Raw genomic sequence first — 20,484 nt, forward strand, 5'->3', positions numbered from 1 at the left:
TTGAGTAAAATCCATAAAGACATTTCCAGGAAGAGCGTCTAAGTCATGGTTTTGAAATGCTGTTTGAAATTAATAGTTACTGTTTGTTTTTTTGGCAAACTTTTGTTTAACATATTAACATTGATTTAACTACTGGGATAGTAATGCCATGAGGCAATATAAATGTCTTATAATTTATAATAGCAAGATCTATTGAGTAGGATTTTCAAAATCCTCTGCATGCTTATAGTTCTAAATTGGTGTTTGAAAACATTTGGTATATTCCCATAATATATTTTAGGTTTTAAGTCAAAGCAAAAAAGTTATTTAGTCCATGCTAATGATTTTTAGTCATTGTGCTGATGTGAGACACATCTATCTATCCTCTATCTGTACTTTAATTGATTCTTAGACATTTGGAGAGAAGGAATATTGTTATGAGAAGGTAACACCAGTACTTTTCACTAGTATAACAGCATCTGTTAAGATTTACAACCTTTAACTAATATACTGTAGATATTATTTATTATAATGATTTTAGATACAGTGATTCTCCCAGGAAAGCACTATAAACAAGAGAGAGAACTGCATGTAGAATCCCTTTATACAAGTCTCATTTTCCAATGCAACTTTCAGCTACATTTATACCTTAAATTTAAATAATCTAAGGTATGGCACTTTTGTCTCAAAAGAATTGTATTGCTAGTATCTCCTCAGTAATAGGACAGTGCATATGGGGTACTACTCAGGAATTTACTTTTTTTTTTCTTTGTTTTAATTCCTTTTTTTTTTTTTTGTAATTATTTCATAGCAAAGAAAGTATCAAGCTTCTTAGTGGTTGGTTATGGACCAGCTGGAAATAATAATATTTAAAAAAAAAAAAAAGCCTAACTGTAATGGAATGCAGGGCTCCTTTTCAGTGGTGCTGGTATCAAATGCTGTTCTGTTGCATTTCCTTAGAAATATGAATCTGAGTGCTTTCTCATTTTCACTGTGACTTTCTGGAAAAGATGATGATCAGAATTCAAGAATAGAGCGTTGATAAGCAGAGCCCTATAGTAACAAATTTGTAGGCTGTAAGTAATACTGAGGGTTTTGTGCTTGCTTTCTTTCTTGCTTTCTTAATGGGAGGGAGGAAAATTGGGAAGAGAATGAGATTACTGACACTTCAGTGAAATACCATTTTTGATAAGTGCATTACTTGAGATTTCACTTTTTCAAACTGAACAAAACTATTCTTAAAGGGAAAATTTTAGCAAACTTCTTTAGCATTTGGACATGATTGAGAATGCATCTCAAAGAGTTTCTTTAAAAAAAAATCCTAAATTTTAACTAGTGTGTAGCAATATAAGAATATGTTGTAAAGCATTTCTGTCACTCTTGAGGGAGAAACAATGCTGTTATTTTAAAAGAATAGATGTGTCATAAATTGAGCCAGTGAACTGATGTATAAATGCATTTCATGCATGAATTAACCAGCTACTAACTAGTAGATTTCAAATCAGTGTGTTCTGCTTGCTGACTAACATGTAGTGAGCTCAAGCAGAAATACTGTATAAAGCACATGAGGTTGTGGCTAGAAATATATGAACTACTTGAGATTTTGCTTGTCTAACACCTGCTAAAGCCATGTGCTTACTGCAACGGCTTAAAGTCTAATAATTTGAGAGAAAAAACAAAGCACATCAGCTAATGTCTTTTTTGAACCTTTTAAGACTAAAATATTAAACAAAATCTCTATTTTGAAGGTACAAAATGACTTCAGAAATCCAGCATTACAAATTCATCAGGATTGAACAAGCTGCCAGGAGACTGGTCATTATTTTTAGGACAATCTCAGTGGAGTCAAGACAGAACTTATTAATTATTTTTGTGTATGTGTGTGTGTGAATTGTTCAAAATGGATAATCTTAGTAATGTGTCTACATTCAAATATATATGTATGCACTTAGTATGTGTTACAGAACTGTATAACTGTATGGATACAGTATAACTGTATGGAATTCAATATGCATTATGGAACTGTAATTTGTACAGTGCAATGGCAGTTTATTTGGCAGGGCAGAACCATGAACATACATATGAGCTTCAGTGAGTGACAGCCAGTTATGGGTTTTTCTTACCTGGTTTTAAATTTTGAAAAGGGACAGGCAGACACAAACTCACGTTACAGAGGAAGTTGTTTTTATTGTGGAAATACAAGCATTTGGCTGAAAAAAATACACTTTTTTTTTTTTTCTTTAGATTTGGTGCATTTTGGGGAAAATACCTATTTTCTTGATGAAGGTATTTGGTGTGTTTTTAATTGCAAAGTATCCTGTGGATCAGTCTGTGATAACATTCATAGAAACTGCTATGTGGAGGCAGATTCGTGGTACTTTCCATGACAACCTTGAGGAACTTTTTAAGAATTAGTTTCAAATCACCACTTCTCATTTGTCTTCAGTATTCCAGCAATAGAACTGCAAAATATGTTTGACATCTACTGAGTATGGGAGGGAAAGTTCCTAACAGCTTTTTCACAAATTTAGGGCTTGAAACTCTTTTGCCAAGTGGTCTGGTGAGTGAAAACATGTTTAGTGTAAGTTTTGAAGGACATTTGATGATTTCTGCTCCTGCAAATATAGTGTTTGTTTCTGTTCCCTGAATTGGTTTGTATTAGATTTCTGAAAGAGTTCTTAATGTAAAAGTTGAGAGGGCTTAAGTGGGAATGTGTCCTTGAGACATTTTTTTCTAGCAGAGCACTTTCACTTGATCAATTTTGTTTTCCAAATATATAAAGATGTGAGAATAATGGAATTCCGCATGTCTTAAAAAAGGAAGCAACTGCATAGCTTTCTGTTACCTCTGCAAAATGGCTACTGCTCTTGCCAGCTCTGGATTAGTGTGCCTTCAGGGGTGAATAAAAAAGCAAAGCTCTGTTCTCAGTTACTTCTGACGTATTCATAGAGTTCACGATTTCCTAGGCATTTTGTCTCCAGGAATTTCAGTAACTATTAAGTGACTGAAGTAGCGAGAAGACAGAAAAGATTGCATCCAGACTGCCAGTCTGGACGCCCAGATGGAAGGAATAATGTAAAACCAGGAGTCCCAGCAAGCTGTGTAAACGCCTTCCAATAAGAGTATTTAGAGGGACCTGCTGTATAAGTTGAAAGTTTGCTCTTTGCAAGATCTGAAAATTGCTTAAAAACTATCCAAACTCTTTCAGAAGAGAGTCTGCCAAATCATATACATTCAAAGTACAATTATAATGAAACTGCTTAATTAAAAATGGATCTTTTTTTTTCTGAATAATTTCCTGCTACACTTATATCTGAATTTGTGAGAAAGGGTAAAAGTCTGCGACCAGTAATACTTTTACCATTTCCACAACAAGCAGGCTGACTGAAAAAGATGTATGGTATCCTTATTTTGTTAACATACACTGGATTTGTATTAATGCCAAGTAAGAAACCCTTTTCATGTCATTTCCATTAACCATTTACCTTTCATGTCTTGAAAAAAGGCAGGCTTCTGTCTTGTTCTTGATGTTTCCAGCTGTCACAGCAGTTACTTCCATTTGGTCACTGAAGTACAAGCCTGAGTTCAGCTCTGGCAGAAATAGTGGACCACAAAGGAGGAGACAAATTTTGAAGGTTGATGAGATGAGACATTTAGTCTAGTAGGAGGCAGACAAATAAATCATTCAGTAATGAACGATGCTGGATCCTTTTTTTTTTTTTGATTCTTGAAGTATGTTTCTGAGAATTGATAGTTACAAGTGTAATGACATTAAACTAATAGGTCTGGATGACATGATAGCTTCAGTTTGACAAAGTACAATCAGGATTGTTTACAAAGTAACTATTAACTGTTGTGGAAAATGGAAATGAATTATTGAAATGCATAGAAAGTTCTCTGGCACAGATGGGAAGCCATGAAGGTTAAGATTAAAAGAGAGGGAGTACAAAAAAAAAGTTTGTCAAAATATATCTACTGTATAGGAACAGGGAATAGTTTAATGAGAAGTTGGTGACAATTGAAGAGTACAGGAAATACTGAATATATGTGTTCAAAAACTCAATGGTAAATGAATCCTGTTGATTTCTAAGTGGCTCAAATGGTTGTGAGACTAAACAGTGGAGGGAATTACTGAGCAAATGACACAAAAAGACTGGAATAATAATAATACACTAAACAGAATAAATAGAAGCAGTAGTGTGCAACGGCTCTAAAAATCGGACAACAGTGATTTTAAATCAAACTGAAATTAAATTGCGGTCATCGTTAGATTAGGGTGGCTATCCTTTTTTTTTCTGTTTTGAAGTGTAGGGAGTTTCTTTCTAAATGAAGTATCATTTTTATTGTTATTAAAATGTTGTTCTAATCTATATAGAAAGAATGTCAGATGTCCATTTTTGAAGGTCTTCAAGAGCAGGTTGGATAAAGCCTTGAGCAGCTTGGTCTGACCGCACAGCTGATCTTTCTTTGGGCAGGAGGTTGGACTAGAGACTTAAGGTCTCTTCTAGCCTGAGTTTTCCTGTGATCCTATGAAAATACTAATACAGCATTGTCCCTGCAAGTATTTCCAATATTAATTTCCTGTTGATTTCTTGTAGATAAAATATGCAGATCAGTTGTGGAAAACTAGGGGTATTTTGTTGTTGTGGGCATTGCAGCTGTTCTTTGCTATAAAGTTTTCTGTATCTGTCAAGGAAAATACACCTTTGTAATTCAGGCACTAAGAATGGAAATTCTTCCCTGTGAGATATTTCAATAGGCTTTGGCTTTGCTGAACCATGAACAATTAAAAGTATAATTAATGCAGGTACGATAAATGTTAAAGATGCAATATTTTTCCACCTGAATTTTTTTTTTCAGATTTTTCTCCCTAAAACATAACAAAATTAATTTCTTTTTCATCTGAATACATCACTTAACTCTCTTGGAAGTGTCTCTACTAAGTGTGTTCTTTTCACTGAAGTGTTGGGCTGTCATGCAAATTGGACTTTTGGTTTCCACAGGCTTGTCATCACTATGAAAGAAATTATATGTACTTATTTAAAATTGTCCTTTTACTTCAGTGCTGGCAGTTCTCTGCATGCCTGACATTTTTGTGAGAGAAGCAGCCTGTCACATCTTGGGTTACGGGCAGGAGAGCGTTTAAAATACGGGAAAAGGCCTACATGATGTGGCGCTATTTCTTTTTTTTCATCTTCACACTGTTCACTGTTCAAACCCCATGAAATCTGTACATAAAGTCGCAGGATTCAAGAGATTATTGGCCAAGGAAGGCAGCTAAATCAAGGTGTTTGGTCTATTCCCACAAGATTTATATGTAAACAGGGAAGAAACACATTAGTCTGAAGTGCAGTGTGTAGCCTCTGGTGTATTAGACCATGATATATAAATGCTTATAGGAATGTATCTGTGGGAGATTTGTACTCTCCAGAGTACATTGCTTCTTTCAAGACATCAGTTTGTTGCTAACAGATTAATGAACCATTGTAGAGAACTTCTTGGAATCAGCAAGCCAGAGAGATGAAGTGTTGCAGGATCTGTGGTGGCATTGTTTAACAGAAGTGAACTGCTGCTGGTGCCTGGTATGCGAGTGGAGAATGGTATTAAAAATAACTGGCAGATTACAGTTGCCTAGAACCATTTCGATTTGTGTTTTCAAAGTGGGTGCATTTGATAAAAGCAAGGGAGGTATTTGGGGTTTCCACCTAACATTTTTTCTTTTTTTATTGGAAAAAAAAAAATACCAAGAAAAACAACGTAGAAATCTAGCATGATTAGTAGTAACGTGTGAGAAAATGCATACATAGAGGCAGAGGGAGAAGGACTCTGAGTGCATTTAGAAGAAAAATAGAGCTAAAATAAGATCAGGGTATATCATGCACATACCTGGCTCTTTTTCCCCTGTAAATTTCTGTGAAGTATCAACAGCTCTTGGAGACTATAATAAGCTAATGAAATCAGTTGATCTAACTTTATTTCAGTTACATGGTACATTATTAAAGGAAGTGTTATGTATCCTCTTTTATTATAATTCTGAGATGAACTCTAAATCTTGGAGGAAATGTTTTGGGTTTTTTAATAAAACTTTTCCTCAGACTTACTTTCTTGCTCTCACTGTCTCTCTTACATCAGTATTCCCTGTGAGATTGTTGTTTAATGAGTGTAAAAATTGCTTTGTGGCCTGATCATAAAATTTCAACTCATTATTAAATATATCCTTGATGATTTAAAGTGTTACAGATATAATTGTAACTGCCTTGACAAAACTGTGTAATAACTGAATCTGTATCTTGCAAAAGGATGTTCCAAGTCAGAACAGAAAATGTGACAGTTTCCAGTGTCAAGAAGCACTAAATAAAGCAATCATTTAATGAACTAATGAGTTATCTATATTAGATTCAGACCTTTTGTTTAGGGCAACATCTAGAAAAGCGCCCTGATTTTGTCCACTTTCCCAGTGCTAACATAACAGGGTTTTCTTGACTGTTGACTACGTACAATTTAAGTTAAATTTTGAAAAAATGAAATGATTGCCCAGCTTGATTAATAATATCACTGTGATGCCTCCTAAAATCTGACTGAATACTTTAGTCTGAGCTTCTCAGCCCTCTCTTTACTTTCTTGTCTTTAAAATGGAGGTGATGTTTAGTAATTGCATAATGCTGAGACTGCTGAAATATTGCCTTAGTATTATTAATAGTCATACTTACTCCATCATTTTGTAAGAACTGTTATACTTACAGTAAGGCTATCTGAGATGTTGTCTTTGGCCCTCTCAGTCAAAGGGCATTTTCACATGGGTTAATAAGATTTGATTTATCTTGATCTCACAGATATTATATCACAAGCAAAGCAAAAATTAATAGTGTTCTCACCTGTGAAAGAATTCGTAGGAGAAAAATCTTGAAGGACAGAAAATTTATCTAAAAGCCACCTGAATTGTTTTTGCATTCTGTGATATAGAGGGAATACAACATAGATTTGACAAAGAATAGCAGTAATGCCAGAACAGAACAGCAGAATAGAAAAAATGACTTGAGCACACTTAGGAAAATGAAGAATATACATATATATGCTTTCTTTAGCGTGTTGTGGAAGTTGTCTTGCAGAAACCTCCATTGCTAACTGAGGAGGCAGCTAGCTTTTTACCTGAAAGGAAACACTAGCAAAATAATCTGCTCAGTAAAACAAACTAAATATAGCAAAGTAAATTCCTTTGCCTATAAAAATGCTCCAATAAAATATTCATATAGTAGTTTTCTTTTTCAAGCAGTGCATCCTCAGGCAGCCCAATTAAATGGGATCACAGAAGGGACATTTTTGTGAGAATACTGCATTTCTGAACAGCACTAAGTGTACAAATTCTGTCTGAAGCTCAGATAATCAAATTTTTGACAGCTATTTCTCTTCCTAATATTAAAATTAAATTTAATACTTTTTCATGGAGATAACCTTGTGGCTTGTTTTAGTATTTCTGAAAGGGGCATTCTGTCGTCACTAATAATGTAGTGATTGGAGTGTTGCTATTGATGTATTCAATAGTTTTGTAAGCATTTAGAGTGTTCCTGTGACTTCATCACTCCAAACAACTCAGAGGTTCACTGTATCATCCTAAAACGTAAACATGCTACCATTTATTTGCAAGACTGAAGCAGCAGAAGTGACTGCTTAGTGAGATAAACTGGGAATTTGCTTGTGGTTTAGTTTGGACTCTTGGGAATTACTGGTATAGTAACATTTGGAAGTTTAGTACTGAGAATGCTCCGCTTACACACTTCAGATTTTAATTTTTGAGGTTGAAGTATTTTGAATCACTGATAATTGTTAGTAGTTCAGAGAAAATGAACACTCTGGTGTGTAAGGTTAAGTGAGGTGATACAGGACTTCTTAAAATGTCAGCAGGCTATATGTTAAAGGGAAGAACTGTAACCGTGAGGGTTTAACAGGTTTTGTAGTGGGCAGCCAAATTTGCTATCAGCCTCATGTTTTGGCAAACTGTGAAGGATGTAAATAAACAACCTTTTTTAGTAGTAGAATCTCAGTTATAAAAACTCAGTAATAAAGTCTCAGTTTCTATTGGACCAAAGCCTGCAGTTGGGAATTTAGAGATTATTATACATCCTTTTAGATGCAAAAAGGCAGACAGAGCTAATAACAGGCATATTAATGGCACTTTTGTCGTTGGAGTCTCCTTGCCTTGATGGACTGACATCTTCTTGGTCGAAAGAAGTAAGGCTATATTTAAAAATAAATAAATGAATAAATTCTGGGAATGTTTATTCATTTCAATATTCTCCTTGAAAAATATTGCAAAATACTTTAAAAATAAGTATTATATGCTTTAAATGAACACCTACTCGTTTTATTACTAATTTTGTAAGCTGTTCAGAAGTTAATTACAGTGATATGGAGCAGCATTGACTTGACAATTCTTTCAGTTTCTAAATGTATTCTTAAGGCTTTGTTTATATGTTAGCAACTCAGGAAACTGTAAAGCATCAGGAAAAAGAGCACTTATCCAGGTGTTATGCCAGTTTAGTTCTGCACCTAAGCACAACCTGAATTCTCATGTTTCAGTCAGATTTAATCTCAATATCATTTACTATATTCTTATCCTGGAAATTTTTTTTTTTCCCCCCTCATTAAAAGTATCAGTGAGACACAGGTTTCTAGTAGCTGTTTCTGGTTTTCTACTTTTGCGTCTCTTCTGCAAAACAATAGCTTAGACCACCTTCTGCTCTCATCAGACTTTCCAGTTGGATCTCCAGTTTTGCTTAATCACCAGTTTATTTCCACTCTATTTAAAAAGTTATGATTTTTTTGTTGTTGTTTAGTATTTTCAATAATACTTTTTACTTTTACTTTTGTAGTACTCTTAATAATAGGCTACAGTAAGGGAAAGCATAGTGATAAAAGCATTATAAATATGATTTCTGTTGTAGGTATTTACCTTTCTGAAGATCTGTAGGATTGTACAATTGCATAGGAAATGATCTGTGAACTCAGAAGTATTCTCCCTTCTCTGGGAAATGACTTGTGATACACGAGTAAAGAAAATTTGAAATTCAAATGTAAATAAACTTTTTTGATATTTTTTGTAGCTTAAAATATTCTACTTCAGAGACATGACTAAATAATAATAGCACATAATTTTGTCTAAGGCAGAAAAATAGTGTTTACATAACTTTTCTATAAAGTGAGTATAATTTGAATTTATTCATATTACTTTGCATTTTCATTGTTCGTCTGAGAATCCAGCAACACTGTATAAGGAGAACTAGACCCTTTCAAAAGAGAAAAATCTGAAGATACCAAGATACGTGACTCTCTTAAGCAAGTAGATTACAGTTTTCAGTTGAAGTTCCCTTTAATCAGTCTTCCTCTTATTATCAAGAGATAGCAATTCAGAGAGCTAAAAGACATATATGGCAGATGCTTTTTGATTGGAATGACATGCAGATTGCTGGCTTGGTAAAAGTGCAGTATCATGGTTCAGTCTGGGTGACTTGTCAGAAATTAAAATCAATTGGCATTACAGGAAACATAACAGCCATATCTGCTTTATTTCATTTCAGTGCATGAAATATAATGACACTGCATCACAGTGCAATATATAAATCACCGTGTAGAAACAGTATAAATATTGGCTACTGTCAGTAGTGCTGAGGAGACACAAATTCATGATCTTGTCGCTGAAATGGTAAGCAGTCTCTTACAACAGATTTCATATAATCAGTGGTAAGAAGTTTTATGTCTAGGAGTCAAGCACTGCTGACAGTTGTTTGGCTTTCATACACAAGTCTCTTGCTTGATTCAGTAATACTGTGGTTTTCTGAGAACTGTTCTAGGAGATAATCAGCCCGTATTTGCTTATTTGTTCAGCTGAGAAATGAGAATTGCTGATGAATAATTCTGCGATAGTTGCTGCAGAATAAATGTTAAGTTTGCTTGTTGGGAGCTTTTCCTTTTTGGAAAGATCTTAGACTTTAGATCATACAATTCGTGTCAAGAAAAACTACCTGGTAAGTTTTAGGAGACACAGTTAACCAGAAGTGTGTTGTGGACTTGAGGCCAGCCTGAGATAGTGGGACTCAATAGAGAGAGAGAGATCAACTTGAATTCTGTGTAAGGTTCTTGATGTTATTGTCATTTTTTTTAAGATTTACAGAATGTGAAAAATAATTTATTTTGGCATTTCTTTGGTATCACCCATTTTTCGACAGTTTGTTCTACTTTTATGTAAGCCACTTAGTGGTGTCTCCAGTGTTAACAGAGCAGACTTTTTATGTTAATTTTCTTGACATATGTGTGAGATAGTTAATTATAAATTGAACATGTTGTAGTGGTTGATTTTAAATTAAATGAGGATTGAAAGGATTTCAATCAGCACTCAGGGAAAGACATTGCTTTTGAAATAAATCTACTGAATCTCCTTTGTTTTGGATTGTTTTATATACCATTCAAGTAGTGAAACATGTTGTGTGCTTCCCGCAGTAGAAACTGCACACATCAGTGGAAACTTTGTTTAGAGTCTGAGGAGGGTGTAGAATTAACATTTGCTCCTTTCTTTTTAAGTATATAATAGCTTTTGATATATTAAAATACATTTTGCAGTGTAGATGTATACTTCTAGTAAATTACTTAATGGCACTTTTAAGTATGTCATCAACAGACAGCTTTTTATATGTACGTGGTAAATAAAGAGCATTCAGGCAAAATCTTCAGCTTCAAGCATTTTTGGAAGCTTTAAAAATGCCAAACTTGAAAATGTAGTATTTTTGCAAGTTAGGAATAACCAGGAAAATGATGAGAAGTGGACTTAAGCCAAACTACAAATAAGTTCTCCATTCATTACTGATGAGTAGAGACTAATAGCTTCTTCAACTCCATGCTGCTGTGTTGTATTTATAATATACAGTATGTTCCTTTTACTTATTTGTTTTCTTCTCTGAAGTCTCCTGATTTTATTAGTTCCAAAGTGTGTCACTAGCTGTGTTATATCCCTCTTAATAGAAGTGCTGGTATACATTTTTGAGCTTCACTGTGAATCAGTCCTGTTGTGTGTAACGTGGAAAAACGAGCTACATTTTAAATGTTGTTTTTTTCACATTGGGCCTTATCCTCATGCTTTGAAAAAATTTACATCTGGCACAGTCTTTTACATTAGACACTTACTGCCATTGTAAAATTTCTGAAATTTATTTCTTCTTTTGCCTTGATCCTTTTTCCAATATGAAGAGGACCAGCAATATACATTTCACAGTTACTGGCCCATGGGTGGATTTAGCTAAGACCTGTGTTATAATCTTTTTAAGCTACCAGTAGGCCAAAGATGGCATTTCTTTTCTGGCTTAAGAAAACTTTTATTTGAGAGTATTAATGAATTGAGAGAATGTAAATAAGAGTGCCAATGTTCAGAGTTGATGCCTTCCTGTGCAATATCTTCCTTTAGATCTTTGAAGTTGATGGTCATTAACTGACAACTTGGCTGTCTGTAACAATTCTATTTATCTAAATTTAAATTTAAAATTTTCCAACATATATACATTTCCAGCAGCTAAAAGTGTTTGCACGCAACCACTGCACAAAGATAACGTTCAGGGTAAAAGTTACTCGTAAATATGCTAATAGTAATAAAATTGTTTGTTACTTTTTTATTCATCTGACAAAATTTGCATTAAGATTAACTTTGTCTCATATCTGCTGCTCTTCTGTTCATTGTGTGAAATAGAAGAAAACTGGAAGCTGAACTTTAATTGGTGAAGGAAAGAGGACTTTGATTGGGATAGAATAAGTAACCATCCATTTTGTTGCCTAAATTTCTGCATCTGGACAGAGTAAAAAAGTTTATTAACTAGAAATCTGTGTGAACAATGGAATAATAAAGCTATCGAAATGATAATATTTGTGTATTTACAAAAATACAGTATTTGCCTATTTATATTCTAGGTTTTTCTTGTAACTTTATATTAATAAAATTTTGTACAGCATTTCAAGCCTCAAGTGCTCAGGGTAACTGATGAACCTATTTATTGTACATTGTATCTTTGTATGCTGTATTGTAAATAGTCTGTACCTTTGTTGTTTATGTCTGTGTGATGGTATATACAGACATAGTCATCATTTTGGTTTCATATTTCTTTCAACTCATTGTAATTACTGCCTTGTGCTAGGCGTTTAAAACGAAGTCACTCCTGTTTCATCATCGTACTTACTAAGCTTCTAACAATCCCATCCTGTGAATTTATAGGGTGCTAAGGCTTTAATAAAGCAAAACCATCCTTTACTAGCCATTTCTATTCCTCTACTTCTTTTGTGTGCCTGTCTTCCTAGAGAGACAAGATATTTGCATGTTTGTTTAGGTATTTATCCTTAGAATAAAGCGGAATTCCCATATTTAAAGTAAGTTTAACAGACTATTTTCTTGTAGTATATTAGCTAGATGAGCATGTTCTTAATCTCAAAGTATAAAGTGTCTTGGGATATTTCTGGGACATTTTGTACCTGCACATCATCTTTTTGAGTTACTGTTTTCATTTGGGATTGTGAAAACAGATGCCTCCCTCCTTTTTAAGGAATGAATTGTGGCTTATGTGACAGGTTTTCCTTTTTTTCCTAACTAATCACTTATACTTTGAAATATGTAGCTTGGAACACATTTATTTTTAATAGTAATTTTTTAAACTAAATTTGAAAGGTTGTGAGGGCTTTATAAAAAGTTATTTAAGGTGTTTTGTTTTGACCATCAGAAACTCCAGTCACATCTGAAAACTAGGACCAACAGATGACAAATAATTTTTAGTTGAAACACCAGCTCTCTTTCTGGAACACAGTGTTTGATTCTGAGCTCCAGCCTGGTGACTTGGCTTTTCTTTCAGCTATACCAGTGCTCCAAATTTACAGTTTGATGTGATTCATTTTTATGCACTGAACCATGCATGTTTCGTTTTCATCCTCCTCTTCTTATCCTCTTTTACTGAGGTGTAAAGAGGGAAGCATGTTCTATATATATGCTATATATTAATACATCTAGATTATTCCTTAGAGTAGGAATAAAATGCAACATTCCAGGGATAATAGGGGAGGAATTGCTACAGCTCATCTACTTTACGTTGTGTTATAGTAGTAGAATGAAGACTAATACATTTTCTTACTGGCAATATATTACTGAACACTTTCTGGTATCTGGTTATGAATCAAATATTGCAGAACAGTGATGAAGCATAACAGTAAAATTCTCCAGATGTAGGTAGAACGTTCTTGAAAGCAGGTTCTCATCCTGATCCTGGGGGGGGTGGGGCGGGGAAGAGATTTCATATCATTAAAACTGATTAGAATAAAAACAGATTAGAATAGTTACCAGGTAATTATATTTGGTAATAAAATAAGTGGAAAAACTTACTTGGTATTTACCTACTTGTAACTTTGCAGTTTTGTTAATGTTGTGACACCCTGCCAAAGCTGAGCAGTGTTCTGTGTACAGGCTGGGTGTATGTGCTTCCATCAGCGACTGCAGCATAGGGCTGAAGGCATAGCAGGTGAAGATTGATTAACCTTTAACCATCACAAATAGGAAGAAGACTGAAGAAGACAGCACTGCAATTCTGGTTTTGTTTTGACAAGGAAGAAATGCCGTAACTATTCTCAACAGAAACATGTATTTCTCCCCACTTCAGTGAAAACTGAAGAGGCATTCTGAAGCTCATGTATGTAGGCTCTTCTGGGGAAAGGTGCATAAAAAATAAAGAGCGTTTCCACCATGGAAATACATATCTCTGTAAAAAACAGTTTATACTGATTCATATGAATGCACACTCTTCTGCAGAAGAGGCAGGGTCAGTTAGTTTCTGGGTGCTGTGTCACTGTTTAGAGAACTCTGCTGGAATAGCCATAGTTGTCACAGGCCCTCCCTAACTCATGATTTAAGGGTGGGCCGTGTACATTTTAAAGTGAAAAATTATACCAACCTAATGTATGTGTAAAAAAATTTCAGTAATAAAGAAGGGGAAAACAGTTTTCTGGATACTCAGTGGTAATAAAAGTTATATCTGATTTTGATTATCTTCTCAATTTGCCATTGACACTGGCTTAAATTCACGTAACTGGAGGTGCTTCACTGCTGTTCATAGGTTAGGACTGATTGCCATAGATGCTCTAAAATCAGTGGAGAGAGATATGTCTCCAAGGCTTGAAGTTAAGTAGGATGAATCCCACCTTGCTGCATAGCAGTGGAAGAAATTTAGTGTGACTGTTTTCCCATTCACTGAGAAAGGTAACTTTTCTATATACCTTTTGTGCGATTTGGTGTTTATCAAGTCCTTGGCTATCGTGTGAAAAGATAATTTCTATAAATGTAAAACTTTTTTTTTTTTAAGTAAATGTCAGTGATTTCTGACGGGGGCATTTTTGTAGATTTTTTTTTTTTTGGAAAGTTTCTTCTGTTTAACTGCAAAATAAAAAAATTATTTCATGTTTTGTGCGAAAGTCTGTGTAGTGTTCATGTGTCAAATACAATATTTTTTAAAATGAAAATGCTTGTAAAATACAGCTGTTGCAGATGCTTTTAAAGTATTTCAACAGGAAGAATAATGTTGCTTTGCCAACTGTAATAAAACCAGTTTCAATAGTGGTCTCTCCTTTAAAGTAGCTAATGAGAACTAATACTGCAATTTATGCAATAAAATGTTCATATCTTTCATGCTTTTCTGTGTTGTGAAGTGCTAGAAAATAGTCTGAGAGATGTAGTCACCATAGTTAATTATTTGTTGTAATTTACGTGGGATTTCTTGTTTTCAAGTGCCTCAGACTGAGGCATAGATACAGACTTTCATACTCTGACATGGCTGAATCCTGGGGTTGCTGATAATCACAGCAGCTGTTGTTGATTTTCTGCTGAAAGGACTCTTTTTTTTAAGCTAACAGTTCTCACTGTTTAATGAAGTCCATGTTAAATATGAATTCTAAATCAAAATAGCCTGAGGCCTGATTATGACTTCTGTGGAACAAGCTAAACAAAATATTGGCTTTAGAATATTCTTCCTTTTCGTATTCCTTCAGTATTGTTTTACAGCCCTTGACCCTGTGGACCATGATCAGATATACAGCTCCTTTGTGTATTATTTATGGAGTTTTATTAGTATTCTAATTAATTAATATTCTACCTATGTACCTATGTTATACCTATGTATAACAGGTCTTACCAAATATAATTTTTGTAATTATATTTTTCTCTAAAACATCAAAAGATCAAAATATCTCCCAAGTACTGTACATTAGTGGTCTGCATTAAAACAAAGCAAGTCTCATAATACTGCAAATATTTACCCAGATGCTTAATTGTGCTCTCTGAATTGTTCCATTGAAGTAACCAGAGTTACTTCATCTGTAAAATTAAGTAGAAGACTAAGACTCTGTAGAATAGAAACCTCCGAGACTTCCCATTGATTTCAGTGCCCAGGGGAAAGTTAACAGACTTTGAAGAGATTTTAATTTAGAGAAGTGTTTAGGTGGTAACTGCATCTTCAGAGTTACAAGGCCTGATGCAGAACTCTATTGAATACAGTGGAGACCATGAGATGAAATTCAGATCTGTAAATGTTCCTGTTTCCTAGAACTCCCAGCCTTGTGAAGTGCTACAGAAATTACAGACTGTTAAGTGTCTACAAATTTGTTTCCATTTTATTTTTAAATATTGAAATGAGAACTCCCAAGTCATTCATAAAATGTAAATATCCCATCTTTTCTGTATTCTCATTTCTTCTATTAAGTATACACAAGATGTTCAGTACTGTAAAAATAAATAAATCTACTTATGAAAATTCTGAACAGAAATGTTTGCCTTTAAGAACAGTTGCAATGAATAAATGTGTATTTGCATTATTATTTTTTTGCGTATGTATGCTGTCTGTTTCAATGCAAACTTTTTTTTTTTTTATAATCACAGGACTATACCTTGACAATGTACTTTCAGCAAGCCTGGAGGGATAAGAGGCTGTCATATAATGTAATACCTCTAAACCTTACTCTGGACAACAGAGTAGCTGATCAGCTGTGGGTTCCTGATACCTATTTTCTGAATGACAAGAAGTCATTTGTACATGGTGTCACTGTGAAGAACAGAATGATCCGCTTGCATCCAGATGGTACAGTCCTTTATGGACTCAGGTCAGTATGAACCATTTCTAACTCTTTTATTTTTAGTCTTTTAATCATGGCTTCAAATTAAATCCCATTCTTCGTCTTTTTTGATGCTATTCTTTTTATTGCTGTATTCTATATAACTGATGATATTCCAGAAACAATTTGAACTTCAGTATTCTAAAAATGAGTAAAGATTTTTTTAAAAAACTTTTTTAATATAAACTTTGGAGATAAACTGCCATTTTTAGTACAGTTCAGACATTTCTATTAGGAACAGATAGGACTGTAAATATTATTTTTAATACCATTCTGGATTAAAAGCCAGTTTTAGAACTGCTTCCTCAAAGGAATTGAAGTAAGAAATACAAAACGAGGATTAGAGGGAAAAAGGGAGAATGTATGTGACAGCTGAATTGATAGTTTAACTAAATGATATATTTTAGATTTTTTTTGATTGAATATTAGATTGCTTTGTATGCTACCCAGTTTTCTGATTTTCACTAAAATGAGGTATGACTTGAAATGTTTTTCAGCATTATGTTGTTACTGTGTGTGACTGGATGGAGAGTGGTGACTGGAGAAATCAACAGAACTTCACTCTTGAAGTTCTGAAGTTCTGAAAATGGGGGAAAATGTCTGTTTAGCAGTGTTTATAGAAAAAATAATTACTGAGAAAGTGATTTAAATATATTCCTGCTAAAGATGACTGACTTAATATGGTATGAGTAGGTAAAATAGAAAGCAAGCATTGACTAGGTTTAAAAAAATTGCTGCAGAACTTAAATCTAAAATGTCTCATATTTTCATATTGAATATAACATAGGATAATAATTTTGGGGAAGCTAATTCTTATAACTTTTATTAGTGTATTTCTTCTATTTTCAGTGAGGTTTTTGTCTTCCTATAACTATGATGTCAAGAAGCATGCACTTTTAACTTGGTTGGTTTTTACCCAGCTGTAAAGGAAAGCAACACAGTCTTACATATTTAGTTCTGTCACTTGAACAAACATGACTATGAAGTTCATATCTAATTAACATGATCTATTACAAGTCACTGATCTGGATGCCCTTAGTTTTGTTGTTGCGTTTTAACATGCAGGTGTTTCTGGAAATCTTTACCATGAACTACTTAGATTAATGAAACAGCTCAGCAAATATAACTAATCTTGATATGTATTAATATGTTTCTGTTCAGAGACTTTTGTTTAGAACATGGCTCCCTAAATTGCAACTCAGACATCCTAAGCTGTCCTAGGACTTCAGGCTTAACACTTTTGGTATTTAACTTCAATTTTCAAACCCAAACCTGAAAATTTCCAGGGTGATAAAGTTCAGCCAGTCGCTTGTGCCAGGAGGTGCCTTTCCCAGGATAGGCAGGTTCTAGCTCTTCGGTTGAAACCATTCTCCTTGAGATGGAGAGAGACTAGGTCAGTGCTCTCACCACTATGCTGGAGTCAGACTTCAAATACCTCCGGTCTGGATGATCTTTGGACTCTTGCAGTCTGTGCCACATGGTGACTCCCCTCCAGAAAAGGGCGGTGAAAAGTGTGAAAATGTTCACTTAGCAGGTACTTGATGGTTTTGAGGCACTCTCCTAATGTGCAAGATGCTGATTTCATCCTTCCTTGTAGAACCTAGAACATCTTCCACTTGGTGGAGAAGATGTGGGCTTTTCCTGACTCCTTAGCTTCCTCTGCGTTTAAGGAATAGCACTGCCTCTTATGGCTGAGAGATTATTTTTCTGCTTAAAAAGTAAAAGAAGAAAAATAAAGGGCTGTGATAGCTACTAAAAGAAATAAAATTAACTAGCTACATCTGGTACACAGCAAAAGTATGCCTTCTTGAAGTACAACCACAGTAGGAAAGTGTGTAACTGAATTTAAGAGCAGCAGCATGGCAATTTTTATGAAACATGAGACCATTTTGTTAAAACATGCAAAAATAATATTTTTTTTGGCAGAAACTGAAACAATGTATTTCATTGTTAGATCTGTAACACAGCCCAGATATTCTCTTATGAACTGTAGATAAACATTTTTTATATATAACTAAATGGAATTCATTTTGATTTACAGATTCTGCTCTTTTGTGCTGGTTATTATATTTACCAATTTGTATTGTGTCCATTTGTGTTTTCTGTGTGAGAGCAATTCTGACTTTGGCACTATGGCTGGGAGCAAGTCTGGAGGTTTTTGTTATTGTTTGATGAAACAACAGATATTTGGTTCCTTAAAATGGTGAAACTTTTTATTTACAGTAAAGTGAAATATAAAACAACTACTTAACACACATTTGCATTAATGGAGTGAGAGCAATAAGAGTGTAACAAAGATTTTGGTATAGTTTTCAATTTAAGACTCTGAAATCATCGTTTATTGTTATTTTTCAGAATAAATTATGAAATCAATACCATGTTTAATGTTTTCAATAATTCTGACTTTTTGTTGCTACTTGTGACAAATCATTTTCATTCTGTCTGCTTAGCAATCCATAATAATGTCTATTTTTGAAAATGTTGGTAAACAGTAAATAGAGCTCAGAAAAAAATTGTTTCATGCAAGAATCAAGTAAAAGAAGGATTTTCTTTCAAAACTTTAAAACCATTAATGAAAAATACTTTTTCTAAGGTTTTGGGTTTTTTGTTTGTTTGTTTCCCAAAGGAAACAAGGTAATGGCTTAAAAAAATTGGTAACTTTGTCTGAAAATACTTGCATAAAATACTCTGGAGCACTACAAGAATGAGCTTAGTTGAGCTGAATTGGTGTTGGTACTGCTTCACTGTCTTGGGTGAAACCATTCCTCCTTTTCATTGAGCATGTATAGCAAATCATATTTTCTATGATGTGATAAAGTGAAATATTGTATATTTTTTACTTACAGCTGTTTAATGTAATTAGATGAAACATTATTAATGCTTTGATCCTTTATTTCCCAGAATTATTTTTTTCAATACTTGCAATCACAATATGGTATCCAAAATGGTTTTAGAATAATTCTCTATGTTGTTTCTGTTGTAGAACTTGCGTACCGCCCAAAAGAAAGGTGTTTAGAATAATTTTCTCCTATGTCAAGAATTTCAGATCAGGAAGTAATTATCTAGTATTCCAGTATACCTAGCAATCTCATATTTGTGATTATCAATTCTTACATCCCTTTTAAGACTCTGCTTGGTACATTTCAAGTGTTCTCTTTGCCCTGTGAGTGGGTACAAGATGAGTGATGGATGTGAATTCTGCCTTCGTTCCCTTGTTGTGCTGAAATGAATTGTACACTGAGGGCAGTAGCAAGATGACTGTCACCCTGTACTCCCCCTACCCATCGCAAAAGATTGGGGACTGCATTTGTCTTGGGTCCAGCTGCAACTATGTACCTGAACAGCAAAGAGGGGAAGGACACCCCTTGTTTCTTGGAGAGGCAGCATTTCCTGGTATAGAGACTATTCAACTTTTGAACAGAAACCTGATAGATGAGGACATGGCAAGAAAAGTTCTAGCTTTTGACCATAGGATATTAATAAAGTCCATCTTGTTTTCTAGTGCAAGAGTGACTAAATAGCCTCTAGTCCTGGGAGGACTGTCAGATTCAAGTTATCAGCTATTATTAGAAATAAACAATTATTATTCTTAATTGCATGGAAATGGGGACCTAGCAATGCCAGTTTAATAATAAAAATCTTTCTTTTCATCATTGTACCTTATGCTGTACTGAAACCTGTGGGGGAATGGTCCTTGAAGCTCCTTGCTGCATTTAGAAAGGTGCACTTCAGAGCGGATACAGTAGATCGGTCACCATATAGCTCTCCTCCTCTTATATAAATTCACACACACTCTGTTCTGAGTGTTGGAGGAAGCATCACCCTATTTGTTCTTCAAGTGAAAAAAAGAAACTTACATTTAAGGGTTTTTCTCTAGCTTTTGTGACATATGCAGGTTAAAAAAAAGAAAAGATTTTAAGGCACAGTAGGTTTGGATGAAGAATTTTTCTTCAATCTCAGTTATTTGGATAAGTAAGTTTGTTTTCGAGAAATCGTGACTGCATCTGTGTACGTGTATGTTTGTAATATATATGAATCAAAGTGTTACACTGGTTAAGAACATGTTGCAAAGGCCATGTTATTATGATTTTGAAAAGAAGCATGTCTATTTCTAGCTTTATCTTTTCTTTTCCAGTTTGTAAGATTTCTGTCTTCCTGTCCTTGTCAGGATGTAGCCTTCTTCCAAGGAGGACTGCAGAGGCAGTTGCCAAGGGCAAGAAACAAACTTGAATATCAATATAGGTCTGTCATAGTTGGATAATTACCATCAAAACATCTTCTTATATGTCCTAATTATTAATGATCCATGGACAAGTTTTTGTGATGAAA

The 20,484-nt window shown here is 34.3% G+C and overlaps 1 protein-coding gene across 5 annotated transcripts in view; it reads left to right on the forward strand.

The window, feature by feature from the left end:
• Positions 1-20,484, forward strand: part of GABRB2 (gamma-aminobutyric acid type A receptor subunit beta2) — a 170,181-nt gene that overhangs the window by 44,295 nt on the left and 105,402 nt on the right. For all 5 annotated transcript variants that reach the window (XM_074883612.1, XM_074883613.1, XM_074883615.1 and 2 more), the window contains one exon: positions 15,923-16,143. In XM_074883612.1, the coding sequence (XP_074739713.1) occupies positions 15,923-16,143 (221 nt within the window). The remainder of the gene's footprint in view (positions 1-15,922; positions 16,144-20,484) is intronic.

Source organism: Strix uralensis, chromosome 14 (assembly GCF_047716275.1).
Source record: "Strix uralensis isolate ZFMK-TIS-50842 chromosome 14, bStrUra1, whole genome shotgun sequence".
In the NCBI taxonomy this organism is placed as follows: domain Eukaryota; kingdom Metazoa; phylum Chordata; class Aves; order Strigiformes; family Strigidae; genus Strix; species Strix uralensis.